We start from the raw sequence: 27237 nt of genomic DNA, 5'->3' as shown, positions 1-27237 counted from the left end.
TTCAGTTTGGGTGTGGTGTATATCCCATCTGCCTACAACACACAGCCAAGCCCCACATCAGTGGGATGGGTATGAATCATCCTTTCTATGAAGAAGGGGAGATGGGATGACTAATTTTGAACAAGAATACAATCCATCCTGGCATATATCGATGTTAATCATCATCTACATTGACCATAGCAAACATCTTCCAACTTGTATCCCTGTGAATCATTTATTTATCCAGTTGGTAAAAATTTCAGTAGGCCTTTTATGTGTCAGTCACTGTGATATTTTTGAGATATAATAAATAGGCTCATCACTGCTACCCAGGAGCTTCCCATCAAATGAGAGAGATGTAAATAAACAAATGTATCAGTGAGACAAATGCCCATATGACAAGCATTTAAGAAGACAAAATTAATATTTTCAGTATTCCTGAATTTTACTTTCTACTAGACTGGGAAAAGTTGATCTTCAAGTAAAGTCTTGAGGGATACGTAGGAAATCAGAGCAATGAGAGGCATGTTAGAGTAAAGAACAGCATTCCAGGCAGAGGGAACAGCATTTGCCAAAAATCTTTAGGTGATAAGGACACTGCATATTTGGGCAATGGCAAGTGGTTGAATATGACTAAAGCATATTTATACAGGTATAGCAAGAAGTGACGTTAGATAAGAAGCAATGGTTAGACCATGGAAGACCTCACATGTCATGTGAAAAAGCAAGGACTTTACATTGTATGCTATGGGAAGGAGGACCACAGGCATGACAGTGAAATGATGCAGTTTAGTTTGGAATCAAGAGACTTTTAAGAGGGAAAGTAAAAATGATTTGATGACCAATAGAAGGTGGGGTAGGGAACAAGAGGTGGCAGAGAGTCTAGGATGACTGTTTCTCTGGGTTCGATTTCTGGTTGAATTGCAGTACTATTTACCTGAAATAAAGGACTATAGGAGGAGCCAATTTGGGCCTTCTGAGGGACATCTAGAGAAGACGTTTAGTATTTAGTATGTGGATCTATATAGATAAATGTGGATCAGGAGCTGAGAACCCTAGGCACATCATTTAGTCTCCCTAAGTACCAATTTCTTCATCTATAAAACAGATACCACCTGCACATTCTTCTTAACAGAACCATTGCTCATGACATAATGAGACAGTAATTGCAAACACTATTTTTAAATTAAAAAATCATTTAAAAACATATTAATATAAAATTATTTTATAAAAGTCATACTGAACTCCTTACCAACCTTCTGTTATTCCCCACTGTCTGCATAATTTAGAGCAACTATCTATTTCTGTATACGTTATGCTCATTCCTAATTTCAAACTTTCATTCATGTTTTCTTCCCAAGGGTTAGCTCAAGTGTCATTTCCTTGACCTTCAGAGCCTATGCTAACTTCCCACCTGAATACTTATTACCTCTATTTGTGTGTGTGTGTGTCTGTGTATGTGTGTGTTTTGATGGGCAAAGTCTCCTTTAAATTGACTTTCTTTTTAAATTAATTTATTTAATAGATAATACATTCACATTGTTTAAAATTCAAACGCTACAAATGAGTTGACATTGAAGTCTCTCTCCCATGCCTGTCCCTCAACTGCTCATTTCTCTTCCCCCCAGGCAGTTAATATCATCAGGTTTTTTGTGTGTGATCTTTCCAGAGATCCTTCCAGAGTCAAGCAAATTAAATCAGTGGCTTTCAAATAATGCCCTGGTGGCTCAGGAGACAATAGAAAACACAGGAAAAGAAATGAAACAGTTGCATTTGTCTAGCTTCCAAAATAGTTGCACTACCTATACATTGCATGGGTCTATTTTGCATACTATAAAGGAATACAGAGATAGACTAATTCATTTATTTATTATTATTATTATTATTATTATGAGACAGAGTCTCCCTCTGTCGCCCAGGCTGGAGTGCAGTGGCGCGATCTTGGCTCACTGCAAGCTCCGCCTCCCGGGTGCACGCCATTCTCCTGCCTCAGCCTCCCTAGTAGCTGGGTAGCTGGGAGTACAGGTGCCCACCACCACGCTCGGCTAATTTTTTGTGTTCTTAGTAGAGACAGGGTTTCACTATGTTAGCCAGGATGATCTCGATCTCCTGACCTCGTGATCCACCTGCCTTGGCCTCCCAAAGTCCTGGGATCACAGACCTGAGCCTCCGCACCCAGCCCCAGACAGACTAATTTATATATAAAGAAGAGAGGTCAATTTGGCTCATCTGTACTTGGTATCCGCCTCTGCTCAGCTTCTGGTGAGGGCTCAGGATGCTTTTACTCATGGTGGAAGGTAAAGGGAGAGCAGGCATGTCACATGGCAAAAGAGGGAGCAGTTCAAGCTGCCAGACTCCTTTAAACAATCAGCTCTCATGTGAATTAACACAACCAGAACTCACTCATTACTGTGGGGAGGGGACCAAGTCTTTCATGAGTGATCCTCCCCCACGACCCAAACACCTCCAACCTGGCCCCACCTCCAACACTGGGGTTATATTTCAATATGAGATTTAGAGGGGACTGATATGGTTTGGCTGTGTCCCCACCCAAATTTCACGTTAAATTGTAATAATCCCCAGGTGTCAAGGGTGAGGCCGGATAGAGATAACTGAATCATGGGGGGAGTTTTCCTCATACTGTCCTCATAGATAGTGAACAAGTCTCACAAGATCTGATGGTTTTATAGGGGGCTTTTCCTCCTTTTGCTCATTCTCTCTTGCTTGCCACCATGTAAGACATGCCAAACCTTCCACCATGATTGTGAGGCCTCCCCAACCATGTGGAACTGTGAGTCCATTAAACTTCTTTTTCTTTATAAATGACCCTACCTCAGGTATGTTTTTATTAGCAGCATGAAAACAGACTAATACAGGGACAAATATTCAAACTAGATCATATCTCTTTTACACATAGGACTAAGAATTTTGCTAAAATTGTAGTTAGAGATGGTTCTATTACTAGTTTTAAAATGACTGTTCTATACCATTCATTTTATAACTTAATCATATACTGTATGATATGGTTATTATTATATATAACTGTAAGGCCAAAAAATTATGCAGCAGAAATTAAGAAAATGATGATTTAAGCAAACTTAATATAGGATTAAGGGTGTGACAGTGCAGAGGTTCAAACAGTATCCTCAACTCATGTCCCACTGCCCAACCCAAGAAAATAGCAGATCATTTCATGTACTCTTGCTTCAGAAGGTTTACATGTGATTGTCCATTCCTGGCTTTGTTTTTCTAAAACCTAAGCTTTGAGGCAATATGTTGGCGGAAGGTGGGCAGAGCAGTGTGAGGTGTAAAAGAAGTGGTGTGGGCATAGGATGAAAAGAGAGGAAAGATTCCACATGCCTAGGAAAGAACTGAACATTAGCCTTCTGAAATGAAGCAATACAGCATTTGGCATCCCTATGGCTCCTGGGAGGTGGCTAAAACTCTAGGGGTAAGCTTCATGGCAGCTGTGGGGAAGATGGGCCTCTAAGCACTAGGGATATCAACTCTGGTAAAAATTCCCATTCCCTTAATGTGGTTCAGCAGCCATAGAGTCTTCTAAGGATTAACTTGGAAGGTTCAAACACAACATCTTGGACAGTGGACATCTTTTGAATGAAGGCTCCATGAAGGCAAGAATCTCTGATAACGCTGGCACAGGTTAAGTCCCACAGGACCTCCCTATAAAGGAGAAAAATCCCCAATAAGGGCTGAGATTGAATTGCCTACCAGCTCAATATATAAGGATTTTGAAATCAGGTCAAACTGACTTTGAGAACTCTTCTCCACATAACAGTAATAGTAATAACAGCAATAGCAGTGTGTCCCTGAGGAAGGAAGCTGAGCATCAGATTCTTCATCTATAAAATAGTGATAATATTCATAGGGTTGGTATAATACTATCCATAGTTGGTATACACATGAAGAATGTAAAATGCTTAAAGCAATATTACACTTTCACTAGGCAATCAAGAAATGGGAGCGATTTTAATCTCATTTGATAATTATTTTTTGAGATTCCATTATGTTTCATGCCTTATGTTAGGCAGTGTGTACACAATGGCAAAAATAAATAAATACATACATGCATACATACATAAATCAGACCTATTCTCAAGGAGCTTAGAGCTTACCAGATTTAAAAACCATCACGAACCAATCTAAACGAGGAAAAGCTTCATGTTTTGATTTTGTTTTCAAAAGAACCAAAAAATAATTAGATTTGGTGATTATGCTGGGTGATACCCTTTTTGATCAAATCCAGTTGAGATGCTAAAGTAACAAAACAAATATTCTTAGGTGGCTTATTATTTGAACTTTTAAAAGTATTTTTTTAACCAGCAACCCCAGCATCATTAAAATAAATACACATTCCCAAGGTGAATACTTTGAAAACAGTTACTGAAATGTATTAACTCTTCTATGTTTGGTTAAAAAGAGGTCTCAGCCTGGTGCAGTGACTCATGCCTGTAATCCCAGCATTTGGGAGGCCAAGGAGGGTGGATCACCTGAGGTCAGGAGTTCAAGACCAGCCTGGCCAACATGGTGAAACCCTTCTCTACTAAAAATACAAAAACTAGCTGGGCGTGGTGGGGGGACACCTGTAATCCCAGCTACTTGGGAGGCTGAGACAGGAGAATCGCTTGAACCCAGGAACGTCTTACATGCACAAGTATACTCTACTGTCTTGGTCCATACCATTAACATACAACCTCGATCGCTTATAAATAATGGGACTAAAGGTGCTCATTACTCCACAGAATACTTTAATTTCTTGGTCATCCTGGTTAAGTAACAAGATTCTATCAAAAATTGGTTTGAAGAAGCTCCTAGTGAGAAAACCAAGGACTATTTGAGCACCAAACCATTTAGTGAGAGTAGTTGACTATAACCCACCCATTGAATAAAATAGGAATCCATGACTTCATACTCATATAAATACATGAATAAATAAATAAATGGGAGAGACGAAAATCTTTTATAGCAAAATGCTGGTAAGTAAATGTAGGAGAAACAATGGAATTAGAAAATCACTGTTGGACCACTACAGTAATAATTGATTCTGGTAAGAATCATCATTGGATGCTAAACCTAGCACACAAAAGTTTAATGAGGAAAAAGATGTATACATAGCATTTAAATATCCCCTCATGAGAGACAAATAGTAAGTTGATAGTGTAGAAACCCAAGAGACCCTACTTTAAACAAAGTTAACAACATTTATTGGACAAACTGATGACATATGCATCATAATATGATGTATTGAGATGTATTTCTGCTAAAAATGCATAACCAGAATCTAACACTGAAGAAACACTAGCAAACAAAAATTGAGAAATAATCTGAAAAATAACTAGTCTGTACTCTTCAAAAATATTAGGGTTATGAAAAGTGGAGACAGACGAAAAAATTATTCTAGATTAACGGTGACTAAACAGACACAACAAATACTAACTACAAAGTGAAATCCTAGTTTGTACCCTGGAAAAGATTTTTTGCTATAAATGACATTACTGGTACAATCAGTAAAATGTGAATAGCGTCTCTACAATAGTTTCGTACACATGTCAATTTCCTGATTTTAATATTGTAATAAGATTATGTAGGGCCGGGTATGGTTGCTCACGCCTGTAATCCCAGCACTTTGGGAGGCCAAGGTGGGCAGATCATAAGGTCAAGAGATTGAGACCATCTGGCTAACATGGTGAAACCCCATCTCTACTAAAAATACAAAAATTAGGCAGGTGTGGTGGTGGGCACCTGTAGTCCCAGCTACTCGGGAGGCTGAGGCAGGAGAATCGCTTGAACCCAGGAGGCAAAGGTTGCAGTTAGCCGAGACTGTGCCATTGCACCCTGGGACGACAGAGCGAGACTCTGTCTTTAAAAAAAAAAAAAAAAAAAAGATTATGTAAACAATATGCATACAATATATTGAGAGATAAGGGGACATAACTTCTGTAACTTAGTGTCAAATGAATAAAATAATGCATATAGGGAAAAAATGTATATAGAGAAGAGGAAATAATAATGCGAATTTTTTCACTTGATTAAAAAAATGTGAGTGGAGAATATATGAAAGTTCTTTGTACTAGTTTTGCAACTTTTCTGTAAATCTGATTTTTTTTCAAAATTTAAAATTTATTTTAAAGTGGTCTGAATGTAAATGATAGCACAATAAATTTTAAAAATCATATGCCACCTGGGCACAGTGGCTCATGCCCATAATCCCAGCATTTCGGGAGGCAGAGGCAGACAGATCACTTGAGGCCAGGAGTTGGAGACCAGCTTGGCCAACATGGTGAAACCCTGTCTACACCAAAAATACAAGAAAATTAGCTGGGCGTGGTGGCAGATCCCTGTAATTCCAGCTACTCGGGAAGTTGAGGCAGGAGAATCGTTTGAACCAGGGAGGCAGAGGTTCCAGTGAGCCAAGATCACACCACTGCACTCCAACCTGGACAACAGAGCAAGACGTTGTCTCAAAAAAATAATAATAATAAGTAAATAAGAATAAATAAATAAAAATCATATATCAAAATTGGAAAGAAAGAAGAAAAGGAAGGGAGAAAAAAGGTGGAGTAAGAAAACTTATGTTTAAAAATAGTATTTAAAAGCCATCAATAGGAATTTCACATACAAAAGAAGCACTGATATTTGTTTACATTTTTTCCATACCTGTGAGACATATGGACCCAAATATGAAATAAAAATTCTGTATTAAAATGGTATAAATTAAGTTTGGATAGAATATATACTGTAGCCAATGGAATTCTTTGGTTTTATGTGTCTTTAAATAGAAAATACGGGTTTTTCATCTGTATACCAGATAAAAGGTTATTACCAAAATCCCTAGCAATCAAATTGAAAAAAATAAAAGAAGAAAAATCAAATCTCTTCTTCACTGTTTAAGAATATAACATTATGCCCAGGAAACATCTATAACACTTCCTTCTATCTGACTTCATCTGCTTCCATTGGCTCTGTCCAATGTCAGCAATTGTCAAAGATTCTTAAAACTATTGTTTCTACAACCACACTCATTTTTTTCAGAAGAGCATCTCATGAAGATCATGCAAATTTAACTCTTCAACAATATAGAAGAGTATATATTTAACTATATTAATTTCAGTATATAAACACAGAGACATAGATAATATGAAGGAAATACAAATTATCCTGATCACCTTTAATATTCTAAAATATCAAGTTGTAGATTCTAGGGTTATCAGTTGAATAGCACTTTAGATGGATTGATAGTGAATCCAATATCTACACTTAAACCCTGAAAGTCTCTTTTCCCTCTTCAGTTTTCTTTCCTATTTATTGTAAATACAGCTTCAAAGACATCTGTCTTTCTTTGCTGTCCTCCTAATTTCTATTGTCACTAACTCTAAGAAAGACAAGCTTCAAAACATAGGGGGTTTCCTGACTGACTGTATAAAAAGCGTATGCCTACGTATCTATCTATCTATCCACACACTACACTTCACATATAATAAAATCATCATGTGATTATGCATAAGTGAGAGAAATGTAAAATGGAGCTAATCTGATTTGAAAATCTCTCACTTATATTACTCCAAGCAAACTGCCTCGATAGTTTTTGAATAATACTAACAACAGCATCACAAATGAAAAACTTACCATTTTTGAGCACTGCCTAGGTGCCAATCACAGTTCCGGGTATTTTACGTACAGTGTTTCACTTAATTTTAACAAAAATCTGCCACACATTCTTATCTTTATTTTAAAGACAAGGTACATAAGCAAGGTCCACACAGGTTAAATAACTTGCCCACAGTCATCAAACCTCTGTCATCAGGTCTAAAGCCTGTGTTCTTTCTACAGTTCAGTGAGAGTCAAAAGGTAGGTGCAAGACTCAGAGATATTGCATAATTAATGTTTACCACAGTATCTGGCACCTAGCATATACTCTGTAACTATAAGTTACATCTTCTTCCCAATTTTTCCTTTCCAAAATGTTAAGCAGAAACAGAAATAGAGGAATTTGCTTTCAGAGCAATTCAAAGAGTTACTTTTTAAAATGATGTTTTTAACCAAAATCAAGACAGGAGAAGGGAAAAAAAAGTTTGTCTGGGCATGATGGCTCACACCTGTAATCCCAGCACTTTGGGAGGCTGAGGTAGGCAGATCACCTGAGGTCAGGAGCTCGAGACCAGCCTAGTCAATATGGAGAAACCCATCTCTACTAAAAATATAAAAAGATTAACCAGGTGTGGCAGCTGGGGTCTGTAATCTCAGCTACTTGGGAGGCTGAGGCAGGAGAATCGTTTAACCCAGGAGGCAGAGGTTGCGGTGAGATGAAATCATGCCATTGCACTCCAGCCTGGGGAACAGAGTGAGACTCTGTCTCAAAAAAAAAAAAAAAAAATTACTATACTCAGACTGATGACCAATCAGTATCAATTTTTGGCTTCTACCAGTAAAGGGAGCACAGCATAGTAGAAACAGAATTGTTGTTCATTCTTCTATTCATAGATATAAGTGCTAATTATTTAATATATGCCAGGCACCATGCTCTGAGAGTGCAACGCTAATGAGACATAGTCTCTGTCCTTAGCAGATTAGGCAGAGGATCTTGGCAATTACCAGACAACTGTGCCCAATGTAAAAACTTCTATAGCAACTGTAAGGTTGCTACATATACTGAATGTACCATTATGCGTTCATGGACAAGTGGATGAGACTCAGTTTCCTAGCCTGTTCCTTGTTAAAAGTAACAACAGTTACTTTTAATAAGCATCCTAACATATGAATTAAATAATTACACAAAATGCCTGGTATACAGCAGTTGTTTAATAAATAATAGCTAGTATAACAGCACCATATAATCATTGTTGCTTTCCAATAATAATTAATCACAAACAAATTTGTGATAATCCACAAATAAGTTTAACTTTCTATAAAAAAAAATTCTAGAATGATACATCATTTATTAAATTAGTTAAATCTTATTTACACCCATGAAACAAAATTTATCAGAAAGTCCTGAAGAGAAGACAAAAGAAGGCTTATTGTTTGCTTTGACCAATTTAGCGTCCTGATGAGGATATTTATTGACTGTGTTCTGGGCAAAGCATTAGCCTAAAATATTGGTGATCCAAAAAGGAAGTGGGCTGCAGCGCCCACTCTCAAAAAGCTCACCATGTACAAAGTACAAACGATCATTAATGAATAAGCATAAATGCATATACTGTGAAAAGTATTTCAAGCAAAAATAGTATCAGTGTAGTTTGGGTACCAAAAAAATGGGTCAATTATCCATGGAAATATCAGAAAATGCTTTCAAAAAGAGGTCTCATACTAGAAAGTAAGCCCAATTTTGTCCTTACATAAATACTCATCATCAGTAATTTCCAAAATATATGGAAATAGGACTAAGGTGAATAAATTACAGCATATTGTACAATTCAAATGCTAACATATGTACATTTTATATTTACCTGCACAGTTAGTTGGTATTGCTTTCTGCCTAAGAAACTTCTCCACCATTTTTGAATAATTGTTACAATTCTGTTTAAATGCCTAGGATAAAAAATATGCTTATTAGTATCCTTTCACTGAAACAAGGAGGTCAGTTAAATCTTTGTTAGAATACTCTCCTACAATTCAAGAATTCAAATTCAAGAGCAAGTTTATGTGCACTTTTAAAGAGGAGAAAGTTATTGTGGGATAGACTTAATCATTTCTAGAAGTAGAAGAAAACAGCATTGGTAACTATTCGTTAGTTCTTTGGGGCTTATTATTACACAATACTTAATCCCAATTCTTCTTCAACACTTACTTTTTAAAATATTTCTGAATGTTAAGACTATAAAACAGGTCACAGTGACATGTTGAGAAATAAGCCAGGCACTATTGATGTAAATCATTATTAACAATTAGAAATAATTCATGAGGGCCTGGCACAGTGGCTCATGCCTGTAATCCCAGCACTTTGGGAGGCCAAGGCAGGTGGATCACCTGAGCTTAGGAGTTTGAGACCAGCCTGACCAACGTGGTGAAACCGCCCCCATCTCTACTAAAAATACAAAAATTAGCCAGGTGTGGTGGTGCATGCCTGTAGTCCCGGCTACTCTGGAGGCTGGGGCAGGAGAATCGCTTGAACGAGGGAGGCAGAGGTTGCAGTGAGCCGAGATCGCGCCACTGCACTCCAGCCTAGGCAACAGAGCAAGACTGTCTCAAAAAAAAAGAGAAAGAAAGAGAGAAAGGCGGGGGGGAGGGGAGAGAGAGAGAGAGAGAGAGAGAGAGAGAGAGAGAGAGAGAGAGAAATTCATGAGGTTAACAAATAGTTCTCCTCTTCATTCTTTTCCTGTAATCCTCAGTCTATCCAAGCCAACATCATGTTAGTCTGCTGAACTCAAAAATCCTCGATTTGTCACCATGATCCTTAGTTTATATAGTGGCCAAAAGAGAAACCTTGTCTTCCGGGCGCGGTGGCTCATGCTTGTTATCCCCACACTTTGGGAAGCTAAGGCGGGCGGATCACCTGAGGTCGGGAGTTGGAGACCAGCCTGACCAACATGGAGAAACCTTGTCTCTACTAAAAATACAAAATTAGCTGGGCATGGTGGTACATGCCTGTAATCCCAGCTACTTGGGAGGCTGACGCAGGAGAATCGCTTGAATCTGGGAGGAGGAGGTTGCGGTGAACCGAAATCATGCCATTGCACTCCAGCCTGGGCAAAAACTCTATTTCAAAAAAAAAAAAAAAAAAAAAAAAGAGAGAGAGAGAGAGGAAGCCTTGTCTTCACAGTTTAAATCTGCATGTCTAGCTCTTACTAGACAGTATAAGGAAGTTTTATATAGCATATTTCCCAGCCTGATGAGTTATTATTGGAGTAGGCATATTTTCATCTACCTTATCCAGGAAAATATTTTTAAGAATTGATGGGACACTGAGGGAAAGTTTGGGCACTGAAAAAAAAAGTTAAGATAGAGTTAAGAGTTAAGATAGGGACAAATTTCCATCTCTTTGTATAGTCAGAATGACATCATCCACGCATCACTTTCGTTTATCTACCAACATGGTGGAAAGGATTGAAACTGTTTTCTCTTTTTCCCCTTTCTTACCAGCCAATGAATTTATTTGCTATAAATACAAACCCGGTCATTTGTAGATCCTTAGGAATTTGGGAAAAGGAATCTGGGCAAGTGTGTCTGTAATATTGAGAATTTTACTTATTTATTTATTTTGAGGTAGAATCTTACTCTGTTGCCCAGGCTGGAATGCAGTGGCACCTTCTCAGCTCACTGCAACCTTCCCCTTCTGGGTTCAAGGGATTCTCCTGCCTCAACCTCCTACGTACCTGGGATTACAGACATGCACCATCATGCCGGGCTAATTTTTGTATTTTTAGTAGAGATAGGGTTTCACCATGTTGGCCAGGCTGGTCTCGAACTCCTGACCTCAAGTGATCCATCCGCCTCAGCCTCCCAAAGTGCTGGGATTACAGGAGTGCGCCACTGTGCCCGGCCAATATTGAGAATTTTAAAAAGAGATACAGTCAATATAATTTAGTTTTGGTAAGAAAAGATCAGAAATACTGTGCATTTCTTTTAAAAGAATACCATACAATTTATTAACTACATTATGAGCAAAATAAAAAATTATTTGAAATGAGCACTGCATGAATAAATTACATTTTCTAAGGAATATATTTTTATGATATATCTGAGGTTTCCATGACAAAACCAATATACCTGATATATGCCCGAACTTGACATCCTCGAAACCAGCTCTGGATTTTAACTGCTGCATCATTCTCCTTTATTCTAAATGGATCTACAACACTAAAACAAAATGTTTAAAAAGCACTTCATTAGTAACCAATATAATTCTAAAGCAAGTCAACCTGTTAAACTTGATTTTTAATTTCTTCCAAAATGATAATTATAAATTCAAATGTCATTTTAAATAACATTAAAATATAAATAAATAAGGCATTTCAAAAACCATGAGCTATGTTTTGAAAATTAACCTTTCTCTGAGAAGCCATGTGCTTTCAACAGCTTTGCTTTTTTAATTTTGATAATCACCAATTTTACAACTAATTAATTTGCCAGTAATTTTTATTAGGGAGTAAGAAATAAATGTGTTATTTTGACATTATTTTAAAAACATAACCATTTGAATTTACTATTTAAATGCTACTACACATGTATCATGCAAGAATAAAATGCTCACATATTTCACTCATTCATGAGTTGAATCCATCACAGAATGCATGTTCCATTAATAGCTGGAATTCTCAGAAAGTTAGGCAGGGGGAGGGCCATAGGGCTTATACAGAGATAAGAAATTCAAGTCAATGATCCAGATGTGAGACATGTACAATATAGGGAGAATTCACATAAATCAGTAAGATTATATAAGGTGTAGATTAAGTGTAAAATAAACTGTAAAAACCACACAAGAGAATATATAAATAGTTGCATTACCTGATAATGAACAAAAGGCACCGTGATAAGATTACTATATGATGCAACAAAATCTGCTGGAAATAATTAAGAGTGTAAGACCACTCTAGACAATTAGGAATAGAAGAAAGGAAAGATTCCTTATTGTTGTATATTTGTACTGCATGTAACAAATTACAGAAGAGGTTTGAGTAAGGCACACCCAGTGACTCATTCCTGTAATCCCAGAACTCTGAGAGGCCAAGGTGGGTGGATCATCTGAGGTCAGGAATTTAAGACTAGCCTGGCCAACGTGGTGAAACTCTGTTTCTACTAAAAATATAAACATTAGTCAAGTGTGGTAGCGGGTGCCTGTAATCCCAGCTACTCGGCAGGTTGAGGCAGAAGAATCGCTTGAACCCAGGAGGCGGAGGTTGCAGTGAGCTGAGATAGCGCCATTGCACTCCAGCCTGGGCGACAGAGGGAGACTCCATCTCAAAATACAAAATTTTTTTTTAAAAAAGAGGCTTGACTAAAGTGTATTCTGGCATCATATTATTGTCCTCCATGTGGGAAGGAGAACAGCTTAAAGTCCTTTCCTCCAGAAGACGTTCCCTGACTTCCCAGACTACAATTAGGCCTTTCCATGTTACACTCTCATAGTTTTTCATAATATGTACCACGATCATATTTAAAAATTATTTAACGATGGTCTCTTCCACTAAACTTGAAATCATCAAAGGCAGTAATCTTGTCTATTTTGTCTTATACTGTACTCCCCATGGCCTCAGGAAAGGTAATTGGTGTATACTTCTAACACTCAACCTTTGTCTTACCAAAAATGCTACCTGAGGGAGAAACATGCCTGTTGGCATTTTCCATCCCAGTGAGAAATGCCACTCACAGGCTTCCCTCACTAGATCTACTCCCAACATTGAAACTTCTCCCTACTTTAGGATGACAGAGCTGCTGAGAGCCCATGAGTGCCCCTATCCTCTTAGTAACTTAAACCCTGAGTGATGATGGGAAAAAGGCAGACATGAAAGGAGCTGTTGAGAGAAATAGAAGGAAATAAATATGTTTTACAAATAAAACCTTATGTGTCAGGCACTGTTCCTAACATTTTACATACCAGTGAATTAACTCATACGTAATCCTTTCAATACCTCTATGAAGAAGAGAATTATTATCCCTATTTGACAGAAGAAGATACCACTGTGGAGAAAGCATAGTAATATGCCCAAGGTCACATCTTTAGTAAGTGTCACTGCTGGCATTTAATCCTTGGTAGTCCTTCTCTAGAGGCTGGGTTTTTGTCTGTTTTTCTTTTTTTTTTTTTTTGAGATGAAGTCTCGCTCTGCTGCCCATGCTGGAGTGCAGTGGTGTTATCTCGGCTCACTGCAACCTCTGCCTCCCAGGTTCAAGCGATTCTTCTGCCTCAGCCTGCGAGTAGCTGGGACTACAGGCACACGCCACCATGCCCCGTTAATTTTTGTATTTTCAGTAGAGACGGGGTTTCCCCATATTGGCCAGGCTGGTCTCGAACTCCTGACCTTGTGATCCACCCTCCTTGGCCTCCCAAAGTGCTAGGATTACAGGAGTGAGCCACTGCGCCCGGCTCAGAGGCTGGGTTTTTAACCATCACTGCTTCTAAAGTGGAAGAGAGTAAGAAATGAAAAGAGGAGAAGAAAGGGAAAGTAAAATGGAAGAAAAGGAAAATGCAAAAAATATTCATGTAATCAATTTCTAAATGCAGTATTGAGACTTTGTGGGAAAAGGTAGCACCAATCTCCCTAAAACAATAAAATAAACTGAGAGACTAAGAATATGAAATGATACCAACATCTAGAGCAACACCCTAAAATTTCAAACTGTTAGTTCGAAGTGTTCCAAGTGTTACTGATAAGAACTCATATATATTGCTGCTAAGAAACAGTTTGACCTTTGAACATATACAGAATAATTTTACTTACATAAGTAAAAACCACACAAAACTTTAGGGATGTTCATTAAGGATGTATACACATGTAGTAAAATTATAAGGAGAATGATAAAACACAAATTTCAAGACAGAAATGAAGGTTGGGGGAAATGAGGAGATTAATAGTTGAAGCCAAGGCAAAAGGCCTTGGTTTTCAGAGTTTTATGCATAATATTAAAGAATTCTAGACTTGATTATCAAAATTTTGACCATGGAAACACATATCCTCAAAGTCTGATAATCTCTGTAAAGATTTACAGTAAAAGATACTAAATAACAACAATTAAAGAAAAAAAGAAAAAAACAAGGTCCAATCATAAGAAGCAAGTATAGCATGCAGTGTCATAGAAGTTAATGGGAAGGCATCAAGATGGGAGATCACGATTAAGCAATGTTAAATACTGTGCAGAAGTCCTGGAAAACAAGGTCGTTATTCAACTGGTTGCAGGGTCAGAAGAAATTTTTCATTTTTCTTTTAAAATCTTATCCTGACTAATAACAAGATGGGATAGTGGAACAAAGACACTGTCATTAATGGCCAACATGGAAAAGATACAACAACACAATGTCCAGTAGAGCAGGCAACTCAAAGAAGATAGAGTGTGGAAAAAATAAGAATAATTTCATTCAATAAGGCTAATGTGCAATAAAATTCGTGATAATAGAATACAACTGTTTCTTATGGTTACTTAAACCTTTTACCATTAATATTTAACACAACTATACTAGATGTTTTTCATCTTCTTCATATAGTCCATTTAAATTACTGAAAACATTTGTTTCTCCTTTCCCACCAACAATCGAAAAATATGAAAAAGGCACATAGATACATCTAATACTTCTTTTGAAGTTACTGTATTAGTTATTATGTATTAGTGTGAACTCACTCTTTATTTATAATTGTCATTAGAAACACAGAAGAGAAGCAGTCAAATTAACTGTTTCGGGTTTACGTTTTTTAATCTCTCGTGGTGGCACCAGTCAAGTGGAATATTAAATAATTTATTTTGGGGATATTAATAATGTGTATATATACAAGCACATATATTAATAAGAACTATACATTGCAATTAAAAGGAAGGAGGCACTAAAAATTGACTAGTAGTTAACTTACTACTGAACTTCAATGTATGTACTACAATTCGACTTCTATACATGTTTCTCTGTTGCCCTTTTTTTAACTGCTTAAAAACAAAATTTACAGATGCTGGGTTACCACTGGGATGCTGAATACTCATATAATATGTCATGAACTAGTAGACATTTTATGTTTAAAATGAAAAATGTGAGTAACACTTTATTTTAATGGTATATTAATTAGTTCCAAATTACAATGAAAATCCTATAGCAGTGAATAAAATATGACACATACATGAATTTGAAATAAATTTATTATGATCAGTATTATCACAATGAATACTAAATGAATTAATAATGATGAAAGACCAAAAGTACTACCAGTAATGTAATAAAACATCAAGAAATAACTGGAAGTTTCCAGTCACTTCATCATCAACTAGAAATAAGTACTATAACCCTGGATAACACTATATTCATGTATATCATTAGTGGCCAGAAATTAACTGACAATAAGTAGAAAAGGAAAAAAAACAACGTGTAGTTAAATATCTTTCCAGTAATATGCAAAAAAAATGCATTTTACACATCAACAGACTGTGCTGTCTGACCCATGTATATTACCTATGAATAAATACTAGATTAAAAACTCAATACTCTTTCTTTTTCATTATCATATAACTTGTAACTATTTTGGACAGTAGGAATAAAATTCCATTATTAGCTGCCCTGTGCTGTCAGATATGTTGATGTGTAAAATGATTATTGGTGTGCATATAATTTCACTACTAGGTCTTAAGGATTTCATGCTCATTAAAGGCAGAAACTACATACACTTAATCTATATTTTGTGTTCTGGTTATCACCCATGTGCTTAGTAATAGATGCCTGATGATGAGAAATAGGACTATATTTTAGAACTAGAATCTATGTTTCATATTTCATTAATAGTCTTCAACATTATTATTATTTCACAGCTCAAGGAATAATGGGTTGCAAATGCATTAGTATTAGATCATATACCCAGAGTTACCATAGTTGGTCGAATGTTAAATACTGTGCAGAAGTCATGGAAAACAAGGTCATTATAATTTAGAACTGGAACTTATAATATTAGTGCATTCAAAAATATTTTGTTTCCTAGCCAGGTGTGGTGGCTCACACCTGTAATCCCAGTACTTTGGGGGCCGAGGGGGGCAGATCACCTGAGGTCAGGAGTTCAAGACCAGCCTGGCCAACATGGTGAAACCCCATCTCTATAAAAATTCAAAAATTAGCCAGACATGATGGTGGTTGCCTATAATCCCAGGTACTTGGGAGGCTGAGGCAGGAGAATTGCTTGAACCTGGGAAGCAGAGTTTGCAGTGAGCCGAGGTCGTGCCTTTGCACTCCAGCCTGGGCAACAGAGTGAGACTCCAGCTCAAAAAAAAAAAAAAAAAAAAAAAAACAAAAAAACATATATATATATATAGTTTCTTTATCTTCCTCTTTCTCCTCACTTCTCTTTACCTCATTTCCTGAACAATTAAGTCTCAAAGGCCTTGGAAATGGGCAGGAAAAGTAGGGTACTATGCTACAAAGGGTGTGGGAGGATGAAGGCACAGTGGCTCAGCTTGAGGTGTCAGAGCCTGTGTGGGGTAAGGTGAGCATCCACAAGTGGGGGCTGCCTGGGGTAAGATGACATAGTCTGAGTTTAGCAAGGACAGTGTGTTCCATGGAGAGGAGGCCTGGCTTTGGGGTGTAGAGGGAAGATGAAAAAAGAATCTGCACATGAAGGTAGCCAGCATAGAGAATCAGAGCCCAAGAGTGATGACGAAAACATCCAAGTTGGTGGGGAGGCGATGGTTCAGCATGCAGAGGTAGAGCCCCGCACTGGGTCTAAGAGAAGAGGCAGTTGTGGTGACAACAGTTTGGTTACATACAGAGGAACTGATCAGATAAGTAAATATTCTAAAGATAATGGGAGCCACGTTTCTCTCTGTCAGAAAAGGTAAGAGAAAAAAACTAGAATAAACGTGTTGTGCTGAATCTGAAATAGAGTAGTCAATGTGAACTCATGAATTTTAATATATATGTTCATCAATAGATAGAGAAATAAGTATAGATGTAAAATGTGTATAGATGTGTACAAACACATACTCCTTTGTTCTTTCCACTGAGAGGGCCAGAGAGCAACCACTGAAAGAAACAAAGGCTCTTTGGAGAAATGGATGGTTCTAGGGGTTGGCAGGAAAAGTACAAGATAAGCCTCTGTTATTCATCTGTGTTCACACTGCTATAAAGATACTACCCAAGACTGGGTAAGTAAATAAATAAACCTCCTTGTCAGTAAAGGAGATTTCATTGACTCACAGTTCTGCATGGCTGGGAGCCCTCAGGAAACTTACAATCATGGTGGAAGAGGAAGCATGCATGTCTTACATGGCAGCAGGTGAGAGATAGCATGCAAAACAGAAACTGTCAGACATTTATTAAACCATCAGATCTGGTGAGGACTCACTCACTTTCACAAGAACAGCATGGGGGAAACCACCCCCATGATCCAATCTCCTCCCACTAGATCCTCCCCTCCTCACGTAAGGATTAGCGGGATTTCAACTCGAGATGAGATCTGGTGGGGACACAGAGCCAAACCATATCAGCCTGCAACTTTTTGTGTGTCAAGAAAAAGCAAGGAATCAAGAAAGCATTAAAACAATGAGGACACAGAAGGAAGACTGAAGTGGCTCTCACTAGCCAAATCCGGGACAATATTAGCATGACTATAAATAAGAGTGACAGATTTTAACCCACTGAATAAAATAGGAAACTATGTGTCTATACTTATATAAACAAATAAATAAATTTTAAGTTTGATGAGGAACAGGATACATACATAGTTTCAAACGATCTGCTTTTAAAAAATAATTATTAATTACAAAGGAAAAAAGAATATTCCAGTAGAGAAGCCTAGCAGACAACAGCTTTATCAAGTGATCTAAATGAATATTGTCAGTCATGGGACAAATCAAAATCATGTAGTATCTGGTAGGATGCATTGAGAAGATCACAGTATCACTTCTGTGATAGTCCTGCCAGGGGTGCATAACCTGAATCTAATCAAGGGGAAAAAATCAGACAAACCTAACTGAGGGAAATTCTAAAAAATAACGGATTTGTAATCTTCAGAAGTGTCAAGATCACGAATATCAAAGAAAAACTGAGAAAATGTACCATGTTAAAGATAACTAAAGAGACAAGACAAACAGGATCCTTTTGCTACAAAGAACATTATTGGAGCAATTTGGCAAAGCTTGAATGGAGTCTGAAGATTAGATGGTAGAAATGTGCCAATGTTAATTTCTTGATTTTGATGGTTGAATTGTGATTATATAGAGAATGTCCTTGTGTGTAAAGAATTTGGGGCACAATGGGACATCAGGTTGCAACTTACTTTCATATGATTCAGGAAAAAATACCTTGTATTATATTTGTTATTTTTCTGTAAATTTGAGATTGTTTCAATAAATGTGTATGTGTATGTGTATGCATCTAATAAATTTTACATTTCAGATACTGTGTTTTTAATCTCTCAACATTTAATTTGCTTCTTTTTAATGTTCCATTTAACTCCTAATTATGTTCATATTTTACTTCTAAGTCCTTAAGCATATTTCAAATAGCTATTTAAAAATCCTTGTCTGATAATTATGTCATCTTTGTTTATTTGGGTCTGTATCTATTGGTTGATGTTTTTTCCCTCTTGATTGTGGGTCACAGTTTGCTACATTTTTATCCTACTACTAATTTACGAATAGATGCTGGACACCATGAATGTTGAACTATTGAGAGTTTGAATTTTGTTCAGAGATTGCCTCCAAGAAGAAAGCTACGGTAATTGTCTTGCTAATCTTATGTGCTTATCTTTCTCCTTGCGATCAAATCCTGCATTGCCTACTGTATCAATATCTAAAAATGTTCACATATTTTGTTAAGTATTCTAGTCCTTCATGGTCGGAGGACAAGTTTTACACCAGTTAAATCTTCCACGGCCACTTGTTTTCTATGTTTAGTTTTGTTTTCAAAACAAAATTTTTGTCCTAGGACAAACTTTCTCCTATTTATCTACTGTTTATTTCACAAATAAGTACCTGATTAACCAATGCTCAATACAAAATGTTAAACAATATAGAAAAACAGAGAGAAAAAAGATTCTATTTCAACCTCCCTTTCTTTCAATTTTTAAAATTTAACCACTACTAGCAACTTATTACGTGTAATTCCAGATCTATCTAATTCCAGTTTTGTATCTCTATGTATTTTCACATTTGTTTTACATAAAAAACACTAAATGTATTATATATTTTCTATAATCTGGGCTTTTCTTAAACCTTATTTTGTCTCAGAGATTTAGAACATGTCATTATGTATAAAATGTTTCACTCTTTAAAACGGCTATTTATTTTCCCTCATATGCTTGTCTTTATTTAGTCAGAGTAGTTGCAAATAGATACAAGTTATTTACAGTTTTTATTTTTATTTTTTGCCTATTAGGAATAAAGCTTTAATGAATGACCTTGTACATAATCCTGTATATAAAATACTCTTGTACACAACTTTTGTATACACGAGAGCATTTTTATGAGGCCAATAGAACAACTGACAGTTCTGACTCAAATGACATGCATTTTGATGCTATTAAAAATGGTATTGCTGAAGTCTTAAATTATAATTGTTCATTGCTGTTATGTAAAGACTACTGCATATTGCCCTTGCATCCTGAGAACTTGTTAAGTTCATGTATTACTTCTAAATCTTCTTTTTGTATGTGGTATAGACTTTTTTATACATATAATTATGCTGTCAGTAAAGACAATTTTACTTCTTTCTTTGCAATTTTTATGCCTTTTACTTATCATTCAACATTTAAAACTAGTAAGAAAAGGATGGACTATTTAATAGCTGGTGTTGAGACTATTGTATTCTATAGAAAAAGTTAGGCCTCTGTCTCACACAATACATGCACATAAACACAACTGCACATAGACTGAAGGAAAAATATAACAAAACTTTTTAAATATTATAAATAAATATAATCTTAGGCTGGAAAAGACTGTTCCAAGAACAACTAAGATTGCTAAAGCCAGATGAATAAATTTACTAATTTGACTGTAAAAGCATAAAAGAAAACTGATAGAATGGTTGATGGCCACGGCAAGAACCTGAAACATTATGATATTGGTTTTGAGACTGGGTGATGCGCGAGAAGGTGAAGAAGATGCACAGGTCATTGAAAGACCATACGTGTGGGCTGGAAGAGTGGTGAAAAAGTTGATATTAGAAACTGGAAAAAGAACCTCTATTATGTGAGAGTGGGACAATTATTATAGTAAGACTATTGCCTGTGATCACTTGGAAGACTGAAAATGTACAATGAACTTTTGAACTTGCCTAAGGAGATATCTAGAAAGGACGTTAAAGTACCAATAGGATTCTTCTAGCTTAGTTTGTTTTACTTCTTCTAGATTAATTTATCTTAATTAAATATAGGGCAAATCACAGTAATATAATGCTTATTTAATTTTTAATTAAATGAAAATTATTGTAGAATTGCTCATTGTTGTTTCTATTATTTCTTTTGCTCTTCTTTCTCTATCTTGAGATCTTTGTTCCAATTTAATTTTCACTTGATTACGGCGAGTACTTTCTTGAGTACATTTCATCAGGTAGGGTACATAGATGACATAACTGTGAATCTTTACGTGTCTGAAAATGTCTTTCCTTCATCCCCATCCCCAAATGAATCTTTGATAGAATTCTTATCTATGGTCTTGAATAATTAGTAATTATTGTTTTTCTGTCTTTTGGGTTCCCGTGTTGAGCAGAGAGGGCATTCATTTCCTTGGCAAATAACTATTTTTATTTTCTGTCTAGAATAGAATCCTATGAGATTATTTTTCCTGTATTCTTGGAAGTTTACCAGATAAAATCTAAGAAGTAGGTGTTAAAGGAAATACTATATAGGACTCAGAGAATCCTTTCTATTCTAAGCCATATTTTTTTTTTCAGTTTAGGAGTTTTCTTCTAGAGTATTTCTTTATTATTGTTCTATCTCTACCCCAATCCCAGTCAGAATTCTACAGTGACTATTATTCACACAACAAGTCCTCTGGGTATGTCCTCCGTATTATTAATCTTATTATTCATGATTTCTATTCACATGTGTTTATGGATATTTCCTTTATTTGCTTTCCTAACATATTTATATTTCAGTAGTGACTATTCTAGTTTTTAATTCATCTATTACATTTTTAAATGGAAAATTGTTATTTTTAAAAATTGGTTACCGTAACTTTTTTCTTCTAGTTTTATCTCTCTAAAAGTTCTCATTACATTTTTATTGAAGTTTGTATCTATTTCATCCATTAGTTCTAACTCCATAGTAGCCATCTGTTCTGGTTTCTTAGCTTAATCTCCTTCCTCCATACTAACATTTCCTTAAATGTCTTGTGAAGCTTATCTGCCTATTTAATAGATATTCAGCTGTTGATACCTATACAGGGCTTTCCGCTCAGGTTACTTGGGCAGTGATAAACTGATAGACAGTAAAAGGTACTTTCAATTTTCTTTTTCCCCATCAATGAGCCAGCAGTGAACATGTTGGCAAACAGGGATCTGTCTTTCAGGGCATGATAAATAGGCAGATTTAGTGTGCAGTTTTGTTTTGCTTTTGAATTAAATGGAACCATCTCTATTGTATTCCAGCAGCACATCTAATGTTGGCTGTTGGTTTTAGAAACATATTCTTCATTATTAAAACATTTTTATTTCTTTTGTAAACATGTTTTAAAACATTGAAGAACTTTATCTGACTGAAGTTTGGACAGGTATATACCTATGGAAAATTACTGAGTTGTACACTTCACACAGTTTATATACTTTATTTAATGTATATAATACAGCAATAAAAAGTTTTACATTTTTAATAAAAAAAGAAAAATATTTATGAATAGCTGTAAAATTTTTCAACTACCTTTTTGATATTCACTGAGTCGATCATAATGTATTTTATACTTTGCCCTTCTGTTGCAATTTCCTATTATAATTATGAATTTATTGGGTGTTTATTAATATACCAGATGGTCATTTAATCTTTTTAGTTAACGTATCACTAGGGATTATTATCCCTGTTACAGATGAGAAAACTAAAATCTAAAGAGTTTAAGTAAGGTAAGAATATAAGTATAAAAGTTTACATTTAAACCTAAAGTAACACAGAGTTAGGATTTGAACTGTTGCACTTTGGCAAAAATCTTCCTTGTATATTTGGAAGAAGCTTTGCTAAGTTTTACTTGTCAGAATTGAGTACACCTGTAAGAAAAATTTCAGTAATTAATTAGAATCAGGGGAAGGGACTCACATCTATTCAACTAAACTGCTATTTATTTAGGCTAATAGGACTAAGCGGATCGTCCAAATTCAAGGACACTGAACAAAATTATTAGACTAAGAATACAGTGAGGAACCACAGTCAATTTACTGTGTCAGAGTCAGAAACAAATTTATTACGTTTATAGGAATCATATACCCTGAAATCAGGCCAATTTAAGGAACATTATACCTTAGGTTGATACAGGGTAATGAAGTACGTGCAAATCACCAGTCTTGTACCACAGAGTAATGTAGCCCCGTTTTCTTTTTCTCAACCTGATCTTGGAAAGACAGGTTAGGCCTTATGTATTTGATGAACTTACTTCCCTGCAGAGACTTAATAATCTAAAGATCCCCCTCTCCCAGGTAAAAATGTGGAATGAAATGGATCAAATATCACTAGATCTTTGATCTTCTTTATCTTTGGCAAGTAATATAGATTGTCTAAATCTCACATTCCTTCATTGTAAACCAGGAATAAGAAAAATAACCTCATAAGATTATTGTAAACATCAAATAAAATAATGTTTGGGAAGGAAGTGCTCAGCATGTAGTAGATATTCGATAACATTTATTTTTCTTTCTATTTCTTTTTGTCTATCCCCATGCACTCCTCAAACCCCCTTTCAGATATTAAGAGATGTGGACATTTGACAGTTGGTCTACATAGCATGTCTCTACAGAACTTCTTGCCCTCTTCCTCAGCCACAGCTTTCTCTGTATTCTCCAACATACTTTTCCCTTCAGCTAAGCCAATTAGAAAAGATTTTACATATATCTGGCTGATTTCTGCTTACATATTGTTAGAAAGCGTATGTGTTTTAAAATTTTTTAAGTGTTATTTACTTTTTTCATTGACACAAGCAGATTTGATTTAAATTTTGTTAAGCAAAAACTGGCCCCAAAAAGTTAAAAGATGGAAGTGGAGGAAGAAAGTAGAAATGGGAAAAACAAAAGCAAAATCCTTTATCCAACTTAAAAACAAGTCAAAGGGACTGGTCCCCGTGGCTCACACCTGTAATCCCAGCACTTTGGGATGCCGAGGTGGGCAGATGGCTTGAGCCCAGGAGTTCAAGACCAGCCTAGCCAACATGGTGAAAACCCATCTTCACTAAAAATGCTAAAAAGAGAAAAAAATTAGCTGGGTGTGGTGGCAGGTGCCTGTAATCCCCCCTACTCAGGAATCTGAGGCAGGAGAATCTCTTGAACCTGGGAGGCAGAGGTGCAGTGAGCAGAGATCACGCAACTGCACTCCAGCCTGGGCAACAGAGCAAGACTCTGTCTAAAAATTACAATAATAATAATAAGTCAAAGGTTACTTTCTTATTTATTGTTTTTATAGACAGAAGTCACATCATGTCACTCCTCTGCTGAAAACACCATTTTTTTTTTTTTTTTTTTTTTTTTTTTTGAGACAGAGTCTCGTTCTGTCGCCAGGCTGGAGTACAGTGGCATGACCTCGGCTCACTGCAATCTCCACCTCTAGGGTTCAAGTGATTCTCCTGCCTCAGCCTCCCGATTAGCTGGGATTACAGGCACCTGCCACCACTTGCAGCTAATTTTTGTATTTTTAGTAGAGACGGGGTTTCACCATGTTGGCCAGGCTGGTCTCGAATTCCTGACCTCGTGATCTGTCCACCTTGACCTCCCAAAGTGCTGGGATTACAAGCCTGAGCCACTGCACCTGGCCTCAGTCTATTCTTTTTAAAGCTTGCAACTTGGAGACTTCATCTGTATGATAAAATGATAAAACCTAGGTCTCCCCAATCCCTTATCATAACCCAGACATTCCTCATTTCTTTCTACTGATAATAACTCACTCAATTACTTGCCAATCAGAATTTGAGTCTTGCTCTGTTGTCCAGGCTGGATTGCAATGGTGCGACCTTGGCTCACTGCAATCTCTGCCTCCTGGGTTCAAGTGATTCTCCTGCCTCAGCCTCCCGAGTAGCTGGGATTACAGGGGCGCACCACCACCCCTGGCTAATTTTTGTATTTTTAGTAGAGACAGGGTTTTGCCATGTTGCCCAGGCTGTTCTGGAACTCCTGACCTCAAGTGATCCACCCACCTCAGCCTCCCAAAGTGCTGGGATTACAGGCGTGAGCCACCACGCCCAGCCAGAAAATTTTTAAATCTACCTAAGACCTAAGAGGCCCCCGCATTGTGGAATCAATATAAATCTCACATGTATTGATAGATGTATTATGTCTCCATAAAATGCATAAAAGCAAGCTGTACCCGGACTGTCTTAGGTACATGACATCAGGACTTCCTGAGGCTGTGTCATAGGTGCATCTTTAACCTTGGCAAAAGAAACTTTCTAAATTGACTGAAGCCTGTCTCAGATACTTTGGGATCACCCACACTACAGAAACACAGTGGAAGAGAAACATTTTACCTTATTCCTATTAGAATTTGACAGATTAGATGAAATTTAAATAAGAATATGGCGAAAATGAACAATATGATCAATAAACATATACTGAACTCTTCTCTCCACACAGTGCAGTATAGTGTGTAGTATAAATGACCAATAAGTCACAAAGAAAATCTCATAGTTCGGAAGAACAGAAATGAAGCTAAGAATTACCAGAGAAAGTGAAAACAACAACAACAACAACAAAAAGGCCAATACTCTGTCAAGTGACAATGGAACTGCCACTGCAAAACTGTAATGAGACAGTGAAAGAGAGCTCACCTAACCAACTCCATCTTGCTTCTAACCTCCAGGCTCTCCTCGTTCATCCCTGGACATAGACTGAACTAGCTTTGCGAGGAACTTAGTTTACAGTTTAAAACAAAGATGATAACAGGCCTTTCCCAAGGCAAATCCCCTTCTTGCCTGGGGACTAGACTGCCTTTGTAGGAATAACAAATTAGTTAAAAGATTAGAAATTATGGTTTGGGAGTCACACAGCTGGAGGTTACAAGATTCTGACCCTCCCTAAATTGCTCCTTGGGATAACATCAGTATTGGAAAATCTAAGATCGGTGCTGGAGATATTTGGCAGATGCTGCATTTGATGGATCAGCTGGCACCACCCAGACTGATAAACTGGCTCATTGATGAACTGGCTCTGACCCTGTGGCCCCCACCCCGGAACTGACTCAGTGCAAGAAGATAGGTTCCACCCTCTATGATTTCATCTCCAACCCAACCAATCAGCACTCCTGACTCACTGGCCTCACCCTAACCTACCAAATTATCCTTAAAAACTGATCCCCTAATGCTCAGGGAGACAGATTTGAGTAACAATAAAACTCTGGTCTCCCGTACAACTGGCTCTGTGTGAATTATTCTTTCTCTATTGCAATTCCCGTCTTGATAAATTGGCTCTGTCTAGGCAACAGGCAAGGTGAACACATTGGGCAGTTACAACAATGGCCTACTATCTTTTGCTCACCTTATGTCCAGGACAAAATATTCAGCCTCTTTGATGGACCAGACCAAAACATAAACACACACCAAACATTCCCTGTGGGAGCAACTTTCCAGAGTATTACATCAGTCGGGCAACCCACACTCCTCCTACTCTTTGTAGTTCAAAATCTCCTGTATTTGCTGCTCACTTCTTGGAGTTCAAGATCCTTTCTCTTTGTTAGGCAGAGGAGCTTCTCTTTTCCACATTGGACTTCCAGGCCTTGCAGTTTCAGATACTAACCTAACCACTTAGGAATATATTTTCTCAACAAAGTCATCTTTCAATTTAAGCATTATTCTGATGCTAGCCATTAGGAAGAAGCATTTTTGTCCCTACCTTGTTACCAAAACAGAAGACATCGAAAGAAACCAAGGAGACTTTAAATTGTTTCCCACAACTCTGTTCCCTACATGTTAATGGATTTGGGACAGTATACTCAAGCCATTTGGACCTCTGGATCTTGGTGCTTGTTGCAATTTAATTAAATCAGCTTAATGGGAAGAAAATTTTGTTTAGTGATAGGAACAGCATAGGTTTTAGAGTTAGATTACTTGGCTCTGATAATTCATAATTGACCTCAAGCCATCCATCTGCCTTGGCCTCCCGACGTGCTGGGATTACAGGCCTGAGTCTCTATTCCTGGCCAATTATTTGTGTTTGCTTGGCACTTCATCAGGCTTTTCTAGGACACTGTTCTATAGCTCTAAAAATATAGATTATCTAATAAATAGATAATTTTTACATTCACTTGTAACATTGTCATAACCAAATGAAAGATCATATGAAGCAGTTCCTAGTGCAATCCCTCATAAATGCAGTCCTCAAAAAATACTGGTTGTTTCCCTTCCTGTCCATGTTATTCTATTGTTGTTATTATTTATTTATATATTTGAGACAGAGTCTTGCTCTGTCACCCAGGCTGGAATGCGTGGTGCCATCTCGGCTCA

At 36.9% G+C, this 27237-nt stretch overlaps 1 protein-coding gene across 1 annotated transcript in view; it reads right to left on the bottom strand.

Annotated features, from left to right (window-relative positions):
- Positions 1–27237, bottom strand: part of SPATA17 (spermatogenesis associated 17) — a 131002-nt gene that overhangs the window by 101978 nt on the left and 1787 nt on the right. Inside the window, exons 2-3 of the mRNA XM_030922423.1 lie at positions 11704–11793; positions 9444–9525 (exon numbers count right to left, since the gene is read on the bottom strand). Of these exons, the coding sequence (XP_030778283.1) occupies positions 9444–9525; positions 11704–11793 (172 nt within the window). The remainder of the gene's footprint in view (positions 1–9443; positions 9526–11703; positions 11794–27237) is intronic.

The sequence above is a fragment of the Rhinopithecus roxellana genome, chromosome 18, assembly GCF_007565055.1.
Source record: "Rhinopithecus roxellana isolate Shanxi Qingling chromosome 18, ASM756505v1, whole genome shotgun sequence".
Lineage (NCBI taxonomy): Eukaryota > Metazoa > Chordata > Mammalia > Primates > Cercopithecidae > Rhinopithecus > Rhinopithecus roxellana.
This window is presented reverse-complemented; position numbering and strand designations above follow the sequence as displayed.